Source organism: Opisthorchis viverrini (assembly GCF_000715545.1).
Source record: "Opisthorchis viverrini unplaced genomic scaffold opera_v5_205, whole genome shotgun sequence".
In the NCBI taxonomy this organism is placed as follows: Eukaryota; Metazoa; Platyhelminthes; class Trematoda; order Opisthorchiida; family Opisthorchiidae; genus Opisthorchis; species Opisthorchis viverrini.
In genome coordinates, this window is record NW_008751865.1 from 228990 (window position 1) to 248197 (window position 19208).

At 48.2% G+C, this 19208-nt stretch overlaps 1 protein-coding gene across 1 annotated transcript in view; it reads left to right on the forward strand.

Moving 5' to 3' along the window:
* The window catches only part of T265_08239 (hypothetical protein), a gene marked incomplete at both ends in the record, with an annotated part of 114875 nt that overhangs the window by 798 nt on the left and 94869 nt on the right, over positions 1 to 19208 (forward strand). The window contains 2 exons of the mRNA XM_009173986.1: positions 14625 to 14708; positions 16149 to 16355. Coding sequence (XP_009172250.1) covers positions 14625 to 14708; positions 16149 to 16355 — 291 coding nt within the window. The remainder of the gene's footprint in view (positions 1 to 14624; positions 14709 to 16148; positions 16356 to 19208) is intronic.

Below are 19208 nucleotides of genomic sequence, written 5' to 3' on the forward strand. Positions count from 1 at the left end.
CCTAGCTTTAAAAGATCGTGGATATTGTCCTCACGAGATACATGTGTTCTAAAATCCCCACAGCGACGCCAGCACTCTAGAGGACTAGAGTCGATCGTCGATGCCCGTCTTCGTGGAGTTAGAGTCAGAAACGTATACGGTCACTTTGATCCTCTTCGATGAACCTTTGTTTAATAAATATTTGGTGAGTGAGCCACAAGCAGACCGGTATCCAGAATAGGACGCACATTGGCTGCAAGCAGTGGCTCATTCCTCTGAGAGGTCATTCCGACAAAAGGCCCTTTTGAACCAAATATTTTGATGGCGTAAGTACCCTTTGAACGTGGTTTGGGTTGTCTTGATATCGAAAGACGCCAACACACGTTCTGTGGGTCGTCTGAATCTTCGGTGCATCATGGTTTGGTTCAGAGCTCTAGGTGGACTGCGTACAACAAACCATATGGATTGAACCCCATTAGAGGTTACTCACCACGCGAGCTCAGGTTAGAAAATCGATCCATTGGGCCACTCGCTGGTCACGGTACTGGTGTGGAACAAGTTTTTCCATCATCAATTCTATCAGGCGTCCTTCCAGAAAGACACTGGTCCTTTGCAAACGGCTCTCTAAAACACCGAAAGGTTCGGGTTTCAGTGATAGTCATTTGGGCGTAACTTTATTGAATGTTTTGCCGTTGGACTGCATGAGGATATTGACCAGCTTCCAATGTAGCTGCCCACCTTTCCTGCTAAAAGTTGGTGACGCTGGAATGAGCCTGTTGAAGGTCTTGGTGAACACGGCTTTCCGTCAGTCCTGTCCTTATGGTGCTGCAGTCTGCTCCACACTTTACGTACGGTTGATATCAACCAAGTGGGTTAGTAGTTCTTAGCTCTACATGGAGTCTCAATTAAAGATGCCGTTCACTCTAGGATAAGTCACTTGACACCGGTCATGAAATGGTGGGGGGTTGGTTGTCAGTTCGCCTTCCTAATAGTTGCAAATGCTGAAACAAAACAGTTCTGTACATGAGCTTCGACGAGCTTCGGCAGGTCAACGGTATTTCACTGTTCTGACCAGCGAACCGCACTAAATGCACGGTCATGCAGATAACGAAGACTGGCAGGAGAATGAATGGAGGATGGTGAGAGAAGCTATGCTTCCGACTCTCAGGACTGCCTATTCAAGCCATCAATTAGACTCCGGATTTCGTTGAGATCAGCAGGACTTGTTGCTGCAAGAAAAGAGATACCTGCACTAAGCGATCACGGTGGCGCACCGGATAAGCAAGAACCTAAAGAGGGACAGAACTTTGGTGCATTACAAAGGTCCAATAGATGAATAAGGCCTTCGCCGCAGGCAATAGCCGCGCCTTATTTGAGCTGATTCGGTCAACCGGCCAAAATATGTTTGTTAGTGGAGCAGTTTGTGGGAATGATCGGACGGAGAATCGTTGCTTTAAGCGATTATTGGAACAATTTACAGAGTAGTGTAACTGGCCTACGTTGACATAACGTCTGAAGGAATCCACTCTACGTGACTGGAAAGTGGTGCCAGCCCGCTATCAGCATCAGAAATCCAGGGTGAAATGTCATTCTTTCAGGGCTTGATGTGTTGCTCAGCGGTTAAGGCGCTTACTTACTGACTAGAAGGTTCGTAGTTCGAACCAAACCTCGGCACCTCTTGTACTCCCTGGCATCCTGGTAGTATCTCAGTCCTTGTGCTTGCTTCAGGTGGCATGGCAGCTAGGCATCGAATAAGTGCTAAAGCGAAGCGGTTGGTCTGATCATTCCTTGAACGCGACAAGGTATGTGGCCTGGATAATGTGCACACAGCACTTTTCAATGAAGGTGGCGGAACAGTCTGACGGCCCAACGACGAAACATTGGAAAAATAATAATAATATAGTCGTTCAGTTGTAACACCCTTTCGGTGCTTAGCTGCCATTCCACCAGGAGAAAGCACGAGGGCTGCGATACTGCCAGGTTGCCCAAGATCAGACAGGGGAAGTCGAGAGTCAGAGGTTTAGCTCGAACGACGGACCTTCCACTCAGTAAATTCGCGCTCCCGCCAATGAGCCATCTCACCCCCATTAGTCAGAGAAGTGGGAACATCTGTGGTGGAAACTCACATTGAAAAAAAGCAGAGTGCCAGTAGAATGGGACTCTTCGATCGTGGCCCCAGTCTTTGAAAAGGGCGCAAGAACTTCACACAAAAACCATTGTCTCGTCAGCCTGGTAGCCCTAGGCGCTCGCATTAGTTTGTGCAGGTTTATCGATTGCCGAAGAAATGAGATTTGAAAGAAGCAAACTGGATTTCGTCTTGGCCGGAAATACATCTTTATCATGAGGTAGTATCCTAAACACTTCCACTCAACTGTCAACCACTGATAGTTCTTTTGACTACTTTGGACTCAGTAGTTTGTCGGTGCCTAGTTATTAGGAGTGTTCCTTGTGAGGGCACTGTTAGAGAACTGTGGGCGTGCATCAGCATACATCAGTCTTTCATTTGAGTTCACCAGGGCTGCAAGACACCATTGCTCTTCAAATTGTCATTGACGTGCTATTTGAAACATCTCTGCCTGTCTCCGAAACTAGGCATATCGAAGTACTTTCGAAGCGCTTGCTCATCGGTATTGAGTACGCAGACGAGACTCCTCTTCCTGGTTCAGATCCTGAATGGTTCTCTCACTTGCTTTGGTATGCGTTTCAAGTCTATGAGATGTAAACTGCCACTACAAGACTGGGTGGGATCAACATCAAACCCCATGCTTGCAGGCCAACTAATCGACTTGGTAGATGAATTTCTCCACCTAGGCAGTTGTACAAGTTCCGCTGAACTGGTTTCAGGCGGGATGGATTCTCGAATCAGCAAGGCCAAGGTAGCGTTTGCCAACCTCCGTCACCCATAGCGCTCTCGTGGTATCAGCTTTTCTGTCAAGGGCAGAGCATACAATGCGACCGGATGCCCCAGATTACCATCGTATATGTAGTCTATGCGGGGTTTCAGGGACTGTCCCAACAACCCATTTTGCGCGCCTTGTCCAATAGTCCCTCATTTGCACACCAATATTCGGCTGAGGTGTTTCCAGGAGTCTCCGGGGTTCCCCTGTGGTGGGTGACGGACCTACGGAGTCTCTAATGAACAAAACAAACTACTAATCTAAGTCAGTCACAAGGAAAGCAATCCAAGGAAGTCTTGACTCAGTTCACAAGAAGAAATTCCGAAAGCTCGTTGAACCACCACACCAAAAAGAGAATGTTCTTCTTTCCTGGTATTCAAAGCTCCGGTGGTCGCAATATGAATCCACTGATGCGAACGGATAGGTCCAGTGTTTTCAGCCAAATTTCTTTTTTTCCACGTTGGGAATTAGTTCCAGCCAACGTTATTCAACAGCTAGTACCAACAGCCGTCACTCAGCAAAAGAAGCAAAGTCCCACTGAGACCAGGAAGCAGGGGCTTCTTGTATAGTTCATTTAACCAAACTTTGTACAATAATGTGACCAATGACGACATGGAGAAAAGAGACGATATTGAGCGGAAACAATAGCAGTTTACAAGTGTTACGTGCGCTACACCAAAGGTACGCCGTATCCTCTGGTTTAAGCTGATTGTGGGCTTATAGCAGGTGCTTCCCCTATTTTTATGGATACGTAGTATTGTGCGTAAAGTGGTAAAGTTTGCGGTAAAGTTTGCAAACACAACCCACAAATGGTCTCCAAACGGTCTCCAATTACGAATCACAGTTCTTTTAGGATCTGTCTGTATACAAAAAAACAGGCCGCGTGTGTTATGTCACCGTACGATTCCCAGATGGTCATTTCGGGTGTGCTTTAAACATACACTAGGTTTCAAAGGAACTTACGAGCTCTTGCTTAGTGTTTGTAATTATGAACTGGAGTCAACGTTGATACTAGCTTTTGCTTAACTCGGTTGAACGCTTTGCAATATTTTTCACCCAAACACATTCGAAGTGACTTTCTACTGGCTTTTTACTGGAATGGAGCTCGTGCTGGATCAGTGTTTAAAGCGCGATTTTCCATGGTTTGAAGCCAACCCCCAACAGCTTGATTTCTCCTGCGTAAGCTTGGGCAACCTGGCAATATCTTAGCCCTCGTGCTTCCTTCGGGTAGCATTGCATCTAGGCACCGAAAGGGTACTACAGCTGAACCGTTGTTTTTGATTACTATTCACTGACTTGCACCGGCTTCAGTAATCGATTTCTCATCTTGATGGCAGATGACTCACGTCATACGGGCACATTTGAATACGATCGTGGGCACACGTGACAGTAACGCATGATATTGCCTTCTAACTTCATAGCGTCACTCGATCTCATCTCACCAGTGTGCATCACGGTGGTGCACCAAAATGAACGTATCACCATGCGATCACTCGATGCATGGAAACCACATTCCAGCTCTTGATGAGCTATTCGACAAGACAGTTGGGAATTGTCTGACGCCAGTGGCTGCCGCCTGATTCCATGCTGGTAGTTGGAGAATGGTCAAGCTGTCTGTTGAAACTATCCTACGTTTGAGCTGGGGGGCGTTTTTCGATTATTCACTGTTTGTGTAGTGGATGCTGCCAGTGGATCCAATCGTTCTTTGCTCGGCTTGAGTATCCTTAGTCTATGTCCTCAGGTGACAGGATCTTTTACCGGTACGAGACAATTGAGCAACTCCTCCACAATATGTCCTTGAATTGTACGTGAGTTTTACGCGGAGCCTTCTATTTTTGGAACATTACGGGTTCAGCCTCTCAAGGCAATCCAGGTAGGGTACCTTACGAGCCCTGCAAAAAGCCCTGCAGTCCTCACTGTAGTTTCTTCAGGTCTCCCATCTGGCCAAATCGTACTATTTCTACAGTCTAAAGTTGACCGCACGCGAGCAGTTTACAGGACTCGAAACATTTGGGGTAAAGATTGCTGAAAGAGATGGTCTTAGTGGTCGGAGCGCAAACATACTGACCGGAAGGTCCGTGGTTCGAACCTGACCTCTGCCTCTCGATTTTCCCTGTCTGGGCTTGGACAACTTGGCAGTATCCCAGCCCTCGTGCTTCCTTCGGGTGGCATGGCAGTTAGGCACCGAAAGGGTGTTACTGGTTATCTTGGTTTTCTTCTGTCTTAGTCTACTCACATTCGGAATTTGGCCTCCGATTCTGTTTCCGCAATCTCCCATACTTTTCAACTTGAATTCATCTTTCCAACCCCCGGGCTACTTTACGGTTGTACCCTAATCCTACTTAATTTACTTGCGGCCCACTAGGCCGTTTGTCATTGGTCTCATTTATTGTCCAGTTCTCGCCGGTCCACCACTAGGTAGTGAAATAAAAATCCAAAATTTCAACTAAGACAATTTGGTGGTTGCTGTCAATCTGTCAGACTGGCGTGTAGTTGCACTGAGAGTGTGCTAACACCTTGGGGATCGAAATACTCCCGTACGGTAGTAGTATCGCTCTTATTAGAGCAGACCCATGAAAACTGCAAACCATTTTAAATAACCTAGATAGTTCTACTGCTCAGTTCAGCACGTGCTTTAACACCTGGAAATGGAAATTTTTACCACCTCACTCTGGTAAGTGAACCGATCGATGTCGTGGTTAGGGTTGTCTACCTGGACAGCTTCATAAGTCCTGGTGGACTGAAGAAGGACGAAATCACTTCTCGTCTCGGAAGGCCAGGGTAGCGTTTACCAACGTCGATGTGACATCTGCTTGACTGTCAAGGGTTTGACCTGTCGTAATTTGTGGTTCAGAGATGTGGTGGATGAGGGCGAATCTTTGAGGAATCTGCGCCTGATCGTTGATGTTTCCGAGGCATCCTTGAATTGTACGTGAGTTTTACGCGGAGCCTTCTATTTTTGGAACATTACGGGTTCAGCCTCTCAAGGCAATCCAGGTAGGGTACCTTACGAGCCCTGCAAAAAGCCCTGCAGTCCTCACTGTAGTTTCTTCAGGTCTCCCATCTGGCCAAATCGTACTATTTCTACAGTCTAAAGTTGACCGCACGCGAGCAGTTTACAGGACTCGAAACATTTGGGGTAAAGATTGCTGAAAGAGATGGTCTTAGTGGTCGGAGCGCAAACATACTGACCGGAAGGTCCGTGGTTCGAACCTGACCTCTGCCTCTCGATTTTCCCTGTCTGGGCTTGGACAACTTGGCAGTATCCCAGCCCTCGTGCTTCCTTCGGGTGGCATGGCAGTTAGGCACCGAAAGGGTGTTACTGGTTATCTTGGTTTTCTTCTGTCTTAGTCTACTCACATTCGGAATTTGGCCTCCGATTCTGTTTCCGCAATCTCCCATACTTTTCAACTTGAATTCATCTTTCCAACCCCCGGGCTACTTTACGGTTGTACCCTAATCCTACTTAATTTACTTGCGGCCCACTAGGCCGTTTGTCATTGGTCTCATTTATTGTCCAGTTCTCGCCGGTCCACCACTAGGTAGTGAAATAAAAATCCAAAATTTCAACTAAGACAATTTGGTGGTTGCTGTCAATCTGTCAGACTGGCGTGTAGTTGCACTGAGAGTGTGCTAACACCTTGGGGATCGAAATACTCCCGTACGGTAGTAGTATCGCTCTTATTAGAGCAGACCCATGAAAACTGCAAACCATTTTAAATAACCTAGATAGTTCTACTGCTCAGTTCAGCACGTGCTTTAACACCTGGAAATGGAAATTTTTACCACCTCACTCTGGTAAGTGAACCGATCGATGTCGTGGTTAGGGTTGTCTACCTGGACAGCTTCATAAGTCCTGGTGGACTGAAGAAGGACGAAATCACTTCTCGTCTCGGAAGGCCAGGGTAGCGTTTACCAACGTCGATGTGACATCTGCTTGACTGTCAAGGGTTTGACCTGTCGTAATTTGTGGTTCAGAGATGTGGTGGATGAGGGCGAATCTTTGAGGAATCTGCGCCTGATCGTTGATGTTTCCGAGGCATCGTCCGGACCTGGTCGGATGGGAATGTTTGTTTTGGGGGGGGGGAATAGTTTTTGGGGGAAATAATTCTTATTAGGTAGGCCTACTGGTCACACCCCACAAGTTACGCTAATCAGACCAGGTACTTCGTGTTCCGAAGAACCGTTTAGCCTGCAGAACCTTCTTCGCCCAACGCTATATCAAATAAAGACTTCCCTGGGTTGGTCACGCCATGAAGCAACGAAGCACGGAAGCCATCATCAACCAACTAGTGTTAATAACTACATACTCACTTCTTTGATGCTGGATGAAGCTGGTAACGAGCTGGAGATAGCTCAGTGGTAATGGCACCGGATTACGGACCGCAAAGTCCGTGGCTCGAATCGAACCTCAGCATCTCGACCGCTCCTGTCTAGGCATGGGCAACCTGACAGCGTTCCAATCCTCGTGCCCCCTTCCGGTAATATGGCAGCTAGGCACCGAAAGGGTACTACGACTGCACGCGATGCCGGAAACTGCTGTCTCTCCGGATCGGGACCCTGGGACGACCTCGCATCAAAGCCATTGCTTTCATGGCGCAGCTCCCTAATTCTTTGCTAAACAGGACAACCAGAACCATCTAACATCAATGAACTGGAAAAAATCTTTCAGCTAGCACCCTTTCGGTGCCTAGCTGCCATGCCATCCGAAGGAAGCGCGAGGTCTGGGATACTGCCAGGTCGCCCAAGCCTAGACAGGGGAGGTCGAGAGGCAGAGGTCGGGTTCGAACCACGGACCTTCAGATCAGCAAATTCGCGCTCTAACCTCTTGGTCCATCTCGCCCCCCAATGAAATGGTCGGGCCATCCTCTCTTACGCGTGTCTCTCATTCCATTATTCTGGAATGTATCCTCAACCCTTTCGACCAGCCCAGGAATATCACTTATATTAGGATGCTCGGGGGCGAGATGGCTCAGTAGTTACTGACAGGAAGGTCTGTGGTTCGAACCCTACCTCTTCCTCTCGACTTCCCTATCTAGGCTTGGGCTACCTTGCATGATCCCAGCCTTCGGGCTTCCTTCGTGTGGCATGACAGTTAGGCACCGAAAGGCTCCTACAGCTGAATAAATGAAATTAGGAGGCTCCGTCGTTGAAATGGCTGAGTTCTTCAAATATCTTAGATTCCTCTTATCAAATAATCAAGTTAGAGATGGAAAGTGATGCGAACGTTAACAAAAAGAATGCTGCAGAACAATATGTAGAGGAAGCCCCCGTTTGTCCAAGCCAACTAAAGTTAGGGCTGGATTAATGCTGTGAACTTTTCAATCATCAGCTTCGCGTCCTAATGGCCGAGCTCGGAAAAGTAGCCCAAGGAAGTGAGGTTTTTTGACCTTCTCTACTTTAGGAATACTACCTCCTGAGATAGGCCTAGCCGGCTAGAAAAATGTTTCGGATGTATGCGATCCGATGTCGGCTCCAGTGACGGACTCCGTAGAGCACCATTCCCTGTCGCTTTTGACCGCACTCAATCACGTTTTTCAGTTGCCATCAGAGACAACGACGCCATTCTTGACATCATTTAGTGGCCAGGTTTTTTTCCCGTGATTTCGATGTCGTTCCCGCGGGCCATATTCCAAACCATGGAAGACACAGTCGTAGGTCATGACAACCTTTCCGGATCTCATCACCGGACGCCATTCCTGGACGGTGATTGCTGACCTCACGCTGGACACCAGTGACCAAGACCCCTAGCTCGTAGAGGCCGTCTCGCAGGGCCGGTTGGATCGTTGCGTTGAGAATCCAGATTTTGGTGCGTTATTCATAGAGCTCCCTTACGGTGGGGTTCGATGCAGATGAGGGAAACTATTCGAGATAGATCAAGTGGTTAGAGCGCGAATTTATTGACCGAATGGTCTGTGGTTCGAACACGACCTCAGCCACTCGACTTCTCCTGTCTAGGCTTGGGCAACCTGGTAGTATCCTAGCCCTCATGCTTCCTTCGGGTGGCATGGCAGCTAGGCACCGGAAGGGTGCTACAGCTGAACGATTTCTAAACTATCCGAATAGTAGCGGTGTGAACACGAAACTCTACAAGCCCAGCAACTCTCTGCAATTAACCGAGAAATAGGTTGGTGGTTCATTCCTGCAGGGCTCCTCGTAGTGTTCGCTGAGTATGTATGGACGTGGTGGGTTAGGTGTCCTAACAGACAGCATTTATGTGAATGCTGTTCATCTTCCTTCTCAAGGTTACTTCCATTTGCTAGTGGATCCCGCGGATAACGGTGTTTAACACCGTTGGCGTACACCCTTCCAGGAAACTCCATAAAATTGCTTTGTTCCTCTCCGCAGCCTGTCTTACTCAGCTTATTGGTCACGCCATGAAGCAACGAAGCACGGAAGCCATCATCAACCAACTAGTTTTAATAACTACATACTCACTTCTTTGATGCTGGATGAAGCTGGTAACGAGCTGGAGATAGCTCAGTGGTAATGGCACCGGATTACGGACCGCAAAGTCCGTGGTTCGAATCGAACCTCAGCATCTCGACCGCTCCTGTCTAGGCATGGGCAACCTGACAGCGTTCCAATCCTCGTGCCCCCTTCCGGTAATATGGCAGCTAGGCACCGAAAGGGTACTACGACTGCACGCGATGCCGGAAACTGCTGTCTCTCCGGATCGGGACCCTGGGACGACCTCGCATCAAAGCCATTGCTTTCATGGCGCAGCTCCCTAATTCTTTGCTAAACAGGACAACCAGAACCATCTAACATCAATGAACTGGAAAAAATCTTTCAGCTAGCACCCTTTCGGTGCCTAGCTGCCATGCCATCCGAAGGAAGCGCGAGGTCTGGGATACTGCCAGGTCGCCCAAGCCTAGACAGGGGAGGTCGAGAGGCAGAGGTCGGATTCGAACCACGGACCTTCAGATCAGCAAATTCGCGCTCTAACCTCTTGGTCCATCTCGCCCCCCAATGAAATGGTCGGGCCATCCTCTCTTACGCGTGTCTCTCATTCCATTATTCTGGAATGTATCCTCAACCCTTTCGACCAGCCCAGGAATATCACTTATATTAGGATGCTCGGGGGCGAGATGGCTCAGTAGTTACTGACAGGAAGGTCTGTGGTTCGAACCCTACCTCTTCCTCTCGACTTCCCTATCTAGGCTTGGGCTACCTTGCATGATCCCAGCCTTCGGGCTTCCTTCGTGTGGCATGACAGTTAGGCACCGAAAGGCTCCTACAGCTGAATAAATGAAATTAGGAGGCTCCGTCGTTGAAATGGCTGAGTTCTTCAAATATCTTAGATTCCTCTTATCAAATAATCAAGTTAGAGATGGAAAGTGATGCGAACGTTAACAAAAAGAATGCTGCAGAACAATATGTAGAGGAAGCCCCCGTTTGTCCAAGCCAACTAAAGTTAGGGCTGGATTAATGCTGTGAACTTTTCAATCATCAGCTTCGCGTCCTAATGGCCGAGCTCGGAAAAGTAGCCCAAGGAAGTGAGGTTTTTTGACCTTCTCTACTTTAGGAATACTACCTCCTGAGATAGGCCTAGCCGGCTAGAAAAATGTTTCGGATGTATGCGATCCGATGTCGGCTCCAGTGACGGACTCCGTAGAGCACCATTCCCTGTCGCTTTTGACCGCACTCAATCACGTTTTTCAGTTGCCATCAGAGACAACGACGCCATTCTTGACATCATTTAGTGGCCAGGTTTTTTTCCCGTGATTTCGATGTCGTTCCCGCGGGCCATATTCCAAACCATGGAAGACACAGTCGTAGGTCATGACAACCTTTCCGGATCTCATCACCGGACGCCATTCCTGGACGGTGATTGCTGACCTCACGCTGGACACCAGTGACCAAGACCCCTAGCTCATAGAGGCCGTCTCGCAGGGCCGGTTGGATCGTTGCGTTGAGAATCCAGATTTTGGTGCGTTATTCATAGAGCTCCCTTACGGTGGGGTTCGATGCAGATGAGGGAAACTATTCGAGATAGATCAAGTGGTTAGAGCGCGAATTTATTGACCGAATGGTCTGTGGTTCGAACACGACCTCAGCCACTCGACTTCTCCTGTCTAGGCTTGGGCAACCTGGTAGTATCCTAGCCCTCATGCTTCCTTCGGGTGGCATGGCAGCTAGGCACCGGAAGGGTGCTACAGCTGAACGATTTCTAAACTATCCGAATAGTAGCGGTGTGAACACGAAACTCTACAAGCCCAGCAACTCTCTGCAATTAACCGAGAAATAGGTTGGTGGTTCATTCCTGCAGGGCTCCTCGTAGTGTTCGCTGAGTATGTATGGACGTGGTGGGTTAGGTGTCCTAACAGACAGCATTTATGTGAATGCTGTTCATCTTCCTTCTCAAGGTTACTTCCATTTGCTAGTGGATCCCGCGGATAACGGTGTTTAACACCGTTGGCGTACACCCTTCCAGGAAACTCCATAAAATTGCTTTGTTCCTCTCCGCAGCCTGTCTTACTCAGCTTAGGAACATCCGATTATAGGTGGAGGGCGAGATGGCTCAGGTGGTTAGAGCGCGGATTTACTGACCGGAAGGTCCGTAGTTCGGACCCGACCTCTGCCTCTCGACTTCCCCTCTGTGTAGGCTTGGGCAACCTGGCAGTATCCCAACCCTCCTGCTTCCTTTGGGTGAAATGGCATCTATGCACCGAACGGGTGTTACATCTGAATGGTTCTGTGGCAAAATACACTCATTTTTAAACAAATTTAGTTTTGCGAGAGACTTGCCTGGAACCCAGCTGAATCTCTCGTTCATCTTATTTTTAAGCAACGGAATGTGCTGCAGCAGGCCGCCTCGTGTTTCACTTGCTACGATATTCGAGATATCGTGATGCATGTATCGATGTGATACATACGTTTGCTGTGACAGTTATAATCAGTGTACAACTGGTACGCGATTTCTGCTGATGATCGTTGATTCACTCTCGTTTATTCGACGAATGTTCTATCCTATAAAGAGGCAGGAGGTGGAAGACGGACGGATCGTCACACACACTCGAAGTACCTGATCTCTATTGCTCAGAAATTGCCACAGACTCCAGTTTACCTGCCATATCTCTCAGCTTCTTCAGCCAGGTACGGAAGCTAACTAGTGGAGTACTTTTTCAAGGCGGATAATAACCGATGATATTCAAACTTTTTTTTCGAAACCTTTTCCGCCCTCACCTACCTAGTATTCTTTCGGTGCCCAACTGCCATGCCACCGGAGGGAGGCACAGGGCTGGAAATACCTCCAGGTTGCCCAAGCCTAGACAGGGGAAGTCGAGATGCGGCAGAGGTCGGGTTCGAACCAGGGACCTTTTGATCAGTAACCAGTAACCACTGAGCTATATCGTCCCCACCTACGTGGTCACACGTCCTTAGTCTGGTTTTGGCTTGGGAAACAAGGCTGTTGATAGACGAGGTCGTGGCATACTTCGTACATGGCCAAGCCACAGACACCATAGCCTTCCGCATTTAGTCTACTCTAGTGCTTCTGCTCTATTCCGTTTACTCAGCATGTGCTTGGTGGATTGCTCCCTCTTTCCGATCTAAGGGCTAGACACCGTACTCTCTTCTAGCTCTGATCTTGGCTTCCGTGTACTTTTCCATTCTCTCCGTTTACTTTCAGCAGTACACATTATTCCGCGCACAACAGCCACCCGCACCAGACTAGTAGTAGTACTCCATCGCCCTCCCCGGTTTACTGTTCGATCTTCCGTCATACCCCTCCGTTACGTTGTTATTTGAGCGACGCAAACGTTCAGTAAGCCAAGTGAACCGGATGATTGGATTGCTGATCGGCTGATGGTTGCTCCGATCCTACGCACCTTTCTCATCTGATGGCGTTTTGTCAAAGCGGGTGTAGCATGGTGCTTTGTCTGGGGTCTCCTCTAACCAAATGACTTGTCTGTTCTCTTTTTTGATGCCTCATCTGAGATTACAAACCTGCCTGGTCCGCCCCCTAAAAATGTGGTCACTGCTTTCTCCACGGGTTATTTTTGGCGTGAACAGATTTCAAAATTTCCGTGATAAAACTGGCGTTTGCTTGTGCGTCCTTACACGTTCGGTGTTTCTTAGTCGTTCTGACACGGCGGCGGAGAGGAAAAGCACGATTAGGCTAGTAGTTACAAGAAGAGACCGGACCTCACCGCGATGTGACTGGTGGTGCTTTTGCATTAGAAGTTACCAAGTCACTCAGTATGTAGAGGTCTGGCTAACAAAGTCTCCTAGTCCTCCACGCTGAGAGTTCGAACATGTGTGGCAAGTTTCTCCCTAAAGATATAGGCTGCTCCGAAGTTCCTGCCGTTGGGTTTCACTTTGAACCAGCCGTTCCCTGACCCTGGGCGAGATGGCTCAAGTGGTTAGAGCCTGAATTTACTGACCACAAGATCCGTGGTTCGAACCCGACCTCTGCCTCTCGACTTCCCCTGTCTGGGCTTGGGGAACCTGGCAGTATCCCAGCCCTCGCGCTTCCTTCGGATAGCTTGGCAGCTAGGCACCGGAAGGATGTTACAGCTGAACGCTTTCTCTGGTCCGGATCTGGGCACCCACGAACAACCATGAATCGCACAGGTATCAGCATTTTCTATGATTATACGTAAATTAGCAATACAATCACTCGGAATCCATGGTTTAGAATAACCACACTAATGAAAAGAAGAAGGCCTTCACTGTGGAGTTATTTATTAGAAAATTTCAACTGAACAGTTACAGACTATTGGATAGGGAAGCAAAACTCTCACATGCATCTTGTTTACAAAAACTGAATACCCATCTTCTCTTTGAACGCGTCTTTCTGAACTTTTCTGGATATTTTTCGAAAAACTTTGATGACAATCGGCAGATTTATTGCTGGGGTACGTTTCGCTTTTGACACAAAAACTTCGTCAGGCCAAGTTACTAGGTTCCGTGGTTGGTCGAGATTTGAGGCGGAATGAGAACCAATCAGCTAAGTCAAGCTAAATCTCTGTTGGGTGTCGGCCGAGGGATTTTAGTGTGTTAGAGTGGTTGAACAAGTGTTGGGTCGGTGGGGAAACCTGCATGTGTTTGGGTCCAGTCTAGGGTCTAGTTCTTCTGGTTCGGTTCATTTGATGGTTCCTCTTGAACTTCGTTCGAACCTTCCGTCAGTCTGTGTGGGTGAGCTAGTGCTAAGATAGTTGTATAAGAGGGATGCTATGACCTTTGGTCGGTTGGGGTTTCCACCCCCACTCCCCGGTTTTTCTCTAATGATCCTAAGTGGATTGACAACCACACCGTCACGTGTCAACTCGGCTTATCTAAGACCGTTTTCCATACGCTCGCTAGCTCCACCCTCTATTCTATTCACGCTGTGATGCTTAGTACTTTCCATCGCCTCGGCTCTGTGGTGTGGTGTGAATCGCAGTCCCCGTCTTAAAACTTCCTGGCTATTCATTGACTGTTGCTCAAATCCAAGCAAATGCTACAAATCCACAAATTCCGCAATAGATCTTCCTTTTGAGGAGGCGCAAAGCGGATTTACGAGAAAACATACTACTCGTATGCCTCTCCATCAGTAGCATCACTGTTACACTGGTAGACCGTTAGTATTGGATGGTACCGTTCCGATAGCTTGACGTTTGTACATGCATCTTCATCTCCCGGTTTTTGTCCGGTGATGCTTCATCTAACCAGAGTGTAATGCAATCTCACTGCTGGTGATCCTTTGGTTTTCAACCGGAAGCATTTCGTTTCAAAACATCCATTTCATTTCCATCCTTTCAGAACTCTTCCCGGTTCCCCTCCTCTTTCCACCCTCCGTGCTCACCAGGCCAACTTTGCCAAAGCGCAGACAACGGGGACAAAAAAGTGAGTCCACGTTTGGCACACAGTCTGGTCGATCTCCAATAGTTGACCGGAGAACTTACCGACTGCACCCGTGACCTTGTCTTTAATTACATCTAGTAATAAATAAATAATCGTTCAGTTGTATCACCCTTTTGAGTGTCTAGCCGCCATGCCACCGGAAGGAGGCACGGCGGCTGAGATGCTGTCAGGTTGCCCAAGTGTAGACATGACCAGTGGAAATGTAGGCCTCGGGTTCGAACCACGCACCTTCGGGTTCGCGCCTCAACACCTGAACTATGTCGAGTTCAGCTTGGCCTCCCAAGGGTTGATTGGTGACTCTGTTTTAGGAGACGCCATCCACTCGTGATTCCCTTTTCTCTCTTACTGAACTAAATCAAACAGTCGAGGTTTTGCTTTAGGTTAGAGATACCATGAAGCAGCTGCGCTCTGTGAAAACAAGTGGAACACCAAGACAAATGTAGGCGTCATGCTGGCGTTCACCGTGTACTTCTCACCGCCCTATTTCTCTGTGCTGCTCGGTGCAACCCCGATGCTCAAAGAACAGAGGTCAGGACAGCGGTACCTTACCATGATACCGCTCGTTTTGAGATCCCCTTGTTTGAAAAGCGAGAAAGTAGGAAAGTGCCATCCTGCCATCGACATCCAGACCAGTTTAGGCAATCTCTACCGCAACAGATAACACTGATAGCCTGGGTTCGCAACGTGCCACGACTGCTGAGCTCGAGATAGCTCATCGATTAAGGCGCGAGGGCACCGTGTTCCGAACTTGATCCTGACAATTAGATAACTTCTAGCTAGGTTTCGGTAACTTCACAGCCTTCGTGTCTAACGCCCGCTGTGCAGCCGAATGGAGCCAATTGGAAACGATCGTTATTTGTTCTAACCGTGATTTTCGAGTCACACAATACCGTAGTTCCTCGCCGGTTTGATATATCCACGGAGCCATCCATGATAACAACTTGATCCTGACAATTAGATAACTTCTAGCTAGGTTTCGGTAACTTCACAGCCTTCGTGTCTAACGCCCGCTGTGCAGCAGAATGGAGCCAATTGAAAACAATCGTTATTTGTTCTAACCGTGATTTTCTAGTCACACAATACCGTAGTTCCTCGCCGGCTTGATATATCCACGGGACCATCCATGATAGCTAGTCATCATCATCATTGTCACCTGTAATAACCGCGTACTCGTCGTACACTGGTTGTAGCTGCCGCAGTTTCGTTCACTGATGATTTGGGAAGGAGGAGTAGGTAGCTGCCCATTGCAGGCGGGTGTTAAAATCTGGCACTGTTAGTGGGCTGTCAAGTGGGGGGATTGGGAAGGGAGCTACGCGTTGAATGCAATAGCTTGGATGCACGAGCGCCATTGAGGGTACGACTGGGCCATGTCTGATAATGTCTCTAACCATTGACATGGTCCGTCTCGGGGTCCCCATCCAGGAAGAAGGCAATGACCAGCGCAGATGAGTTTGCTGGTACTGACTTTCATACTTCGCTGCCAAGTAATCGTTTGACCGCCTCTGGCTCTCCTCCACCCTTCACGTGGTTGTGTGAAGAGAGCCCTTCGAGGAAGTCGGTCGACTGGCATACGCAACACGTGGCCAAACCAGCGCAACCTATGCAGTGTGATCAGTTCATCTATCGACGGTGAGCTATTTCTCCCGAATACCATTCGATGTACTTCGGAATTGCTGATCCGGTGTTCCCACCAGATTCGGGCTATGCTCCGAAGACATCGCTCTTCAAACACTGAAAGTCTTTTGACATCCTCAGCGCGCAGCGGCCAGGTTTCTAATCCATATAGTAATATGGAGCGCACCACAGCATTGTAAACTCGACCCTTGACAGAGAAGTTGATGTCACGCCTGCGCCGCAGGTGACGTAGGTTCACAAAAGCTGCACTGGCCTTTCCAATCCGGATGGAAATACGATAGCTAGGAAATAAGGTGAACACGCTGAAGTACTGGACTCTTTGACTGTATTCATCACCCGGCAACTCAAGTCAGTCAGACAAAGAGCGACAGGACCTGTGTACCGTAAGAAAACTTATCATGAGGCGGAATGGAGAAACACCAAGGTCGTAAGTTGCTCGTTTTGGGGATCTGCGTCTACAAATGCACGCATACTGCCTTCCCCGGTTGGGAACAATCGACGGAATGGAGAAACACCAAGGTCGTAAGTTGCTCGTTTTGGGGATCTGCGTCTACAAATGCACGCATACTGCCTTCCCCGGTTGGTAAAAGAACAATCGAGAAAGGCCAGCTTTGAGAGCCTTAGATTTCTGTTACTAGTGCACTCACTACTATAACCTTACGTTTATTACCACTCCGAAGAACAAAGTATGTCATATTTGGAGGGGGTGATGAGCCTTTCCGTTGCGATTGATGTGCACAGTCGAGTGATGGCTTTAGTGAGGGTTTCGCTGCAAGGAAAGTTTTGTTTTGATAATGTTTCCCTAAGAGCGAACCAATCCTTTGAGACCAACTTGATTGAGACAGATTATGCAGACCAAGTGTTTCGACACGGGTATACTGTTGACGGTGGTGCAATTTCGGTGTCGGTCCTCGGCTACCAGCTGCGCGCACTATGGCATAGGTTGAGACAGGCGTTTATGGAGACAAATGAAGATCAGTACAACTGTATTTATATGGTTATCCACACGGTCGTGCTAGAATCTTCGTGAGAGGCGGCAAGTGCTGAGTTATAGATTCTCGATCCCGATTGGCTGACACTCCGACCAATCAAGACATGCCCACGTTTAGCCCATGGCGTGCACCTGACACATTCGTCCAATCGACGTGATGTTCGGTTATTAAGATCGACTGGCCTCCGGACACTGCAGAGGAAACTTGGTACGACGTGGTGACTATGCTTGGCACACGTACAGCTGAGTGATGTTCGCTCTGGTTCGAAGCAGTTGATTTCTTGAAAATTGATACTTTTCGGCTTTCATCATCTTTGACATGGCTTCTATTGGTGTGCGTTTTGTTTGAATCATTTGTGTATCCCAGCTGATTGTCTCAATCGATATGTTTATGTGACACTTTACTTCTTGCTTTTGATGCCTCGTTTTTATGAGATTTGTTCCCCCATGGGATAATCTGATACTTGCTTCGACCCAAAATAAATTAAGATCTTTCGCTTGTCCGCTGTCCGCGGTGATTGAATCGGTAGTGCTAAGCTGCACCAATTAGTCATGTTGGAAGCGTGGTTGCGGAGTGAAGCGTCTCTTGATAGAGTTATTTTTTGTCAGAACAGCGCTGTTTTGACAACAGCTGTCTTGGTGAAATCTGCTTTGCTCTATTAATGCAAACTCTTGCAGATGGACAGACTGAGTCCCGTGAATCTGCCGTGCTGCAGCAATTGCTGCCGTACTCCTGCCTGACGGTCAACGTCGCGTGACTTCTCGCCATGTATACGAACTCAAGCTTCGTGCAAGAGTGCCTAAGTGGAGGAATCTTCAACTAACATCCGATGACATCCCAGACACTGCGGTCAATGGGGGCAGCTCAAAGGTTCTTGTAACCTGTAGCATTAAGTCTTTGGGACTGAAAGCAGTGCTGAATCCTTGAATGCAGGGTAAAAATTCGATCGGACGAACCTCGTCTTGAATAGAAGCCTTTTTGATAAAGCCGCGTGTCCGTCGGCGGAAATCCGACTCGAGCAGAAGCATCCTTAATGTCAACTTATAGACTGATGCCATCGTAGTTGTCCCTTTTTCCGGAGTTGAAGTACCCGTCAGGTGGGAAACGAATTCCGTTTTCCATATAGAACTGAAAATCTGTGTTAGGTGTAAAGCTGTACACCTTGTGCAACCAGTGAAACGTCAAGACCCCTCTTCGTTATTTCATTTCATCGCTAAGATGAGTAAACGAGAATTTCTCAGCAGTGGTCTATGCTTATGAACGGTTTAACCATACGCCTCCCTAATCCATCACACATTGTACATTCTAAATTGCTCCCAACATGTCAAGCAGGCGCACGCTTGCGGTATCAAAATGAATGTCTCTCACTCAGCTGTAATACTCTTCCAGTGCCTAGCTGCTATGCTTCCCGAAGGAGGCACGAGAGCTAGGATACTGCCAGGTTGCCCTAAGCTAGACAGGGGAAGTCGAGAGGCAGAGGTCGGGTTCGAACCACAGACCTTCCAGTTGGTAAATTCGCGCCCTAACCACTTGAGCCATCTCACAACGAATGTTGGGGGGTTTGAACATTTTTACGGATTCGGCGTGACATTTGTTGTGCAGGTCAGCAACAGACTGTTGGATGTGCAGCCCGATGCCTCAAGACGGTTTTCCGTGTTGGTTCTCGCTTTATTCTTGGGGTCCCCGCTTGTCCGAGTCTTTGAAGAAAAAGGCGTTTGTCGCAGTCGGCTTCAAATCCATTTGTATTCCAACCCGACCCGATTCGCACACACTTTGTGGGGTCGAGCAACCGACAGCTTGTTCCATCCGATCGTTTCATGTTGCTACAATAACGAAGAAGATGTCAACATCGCCC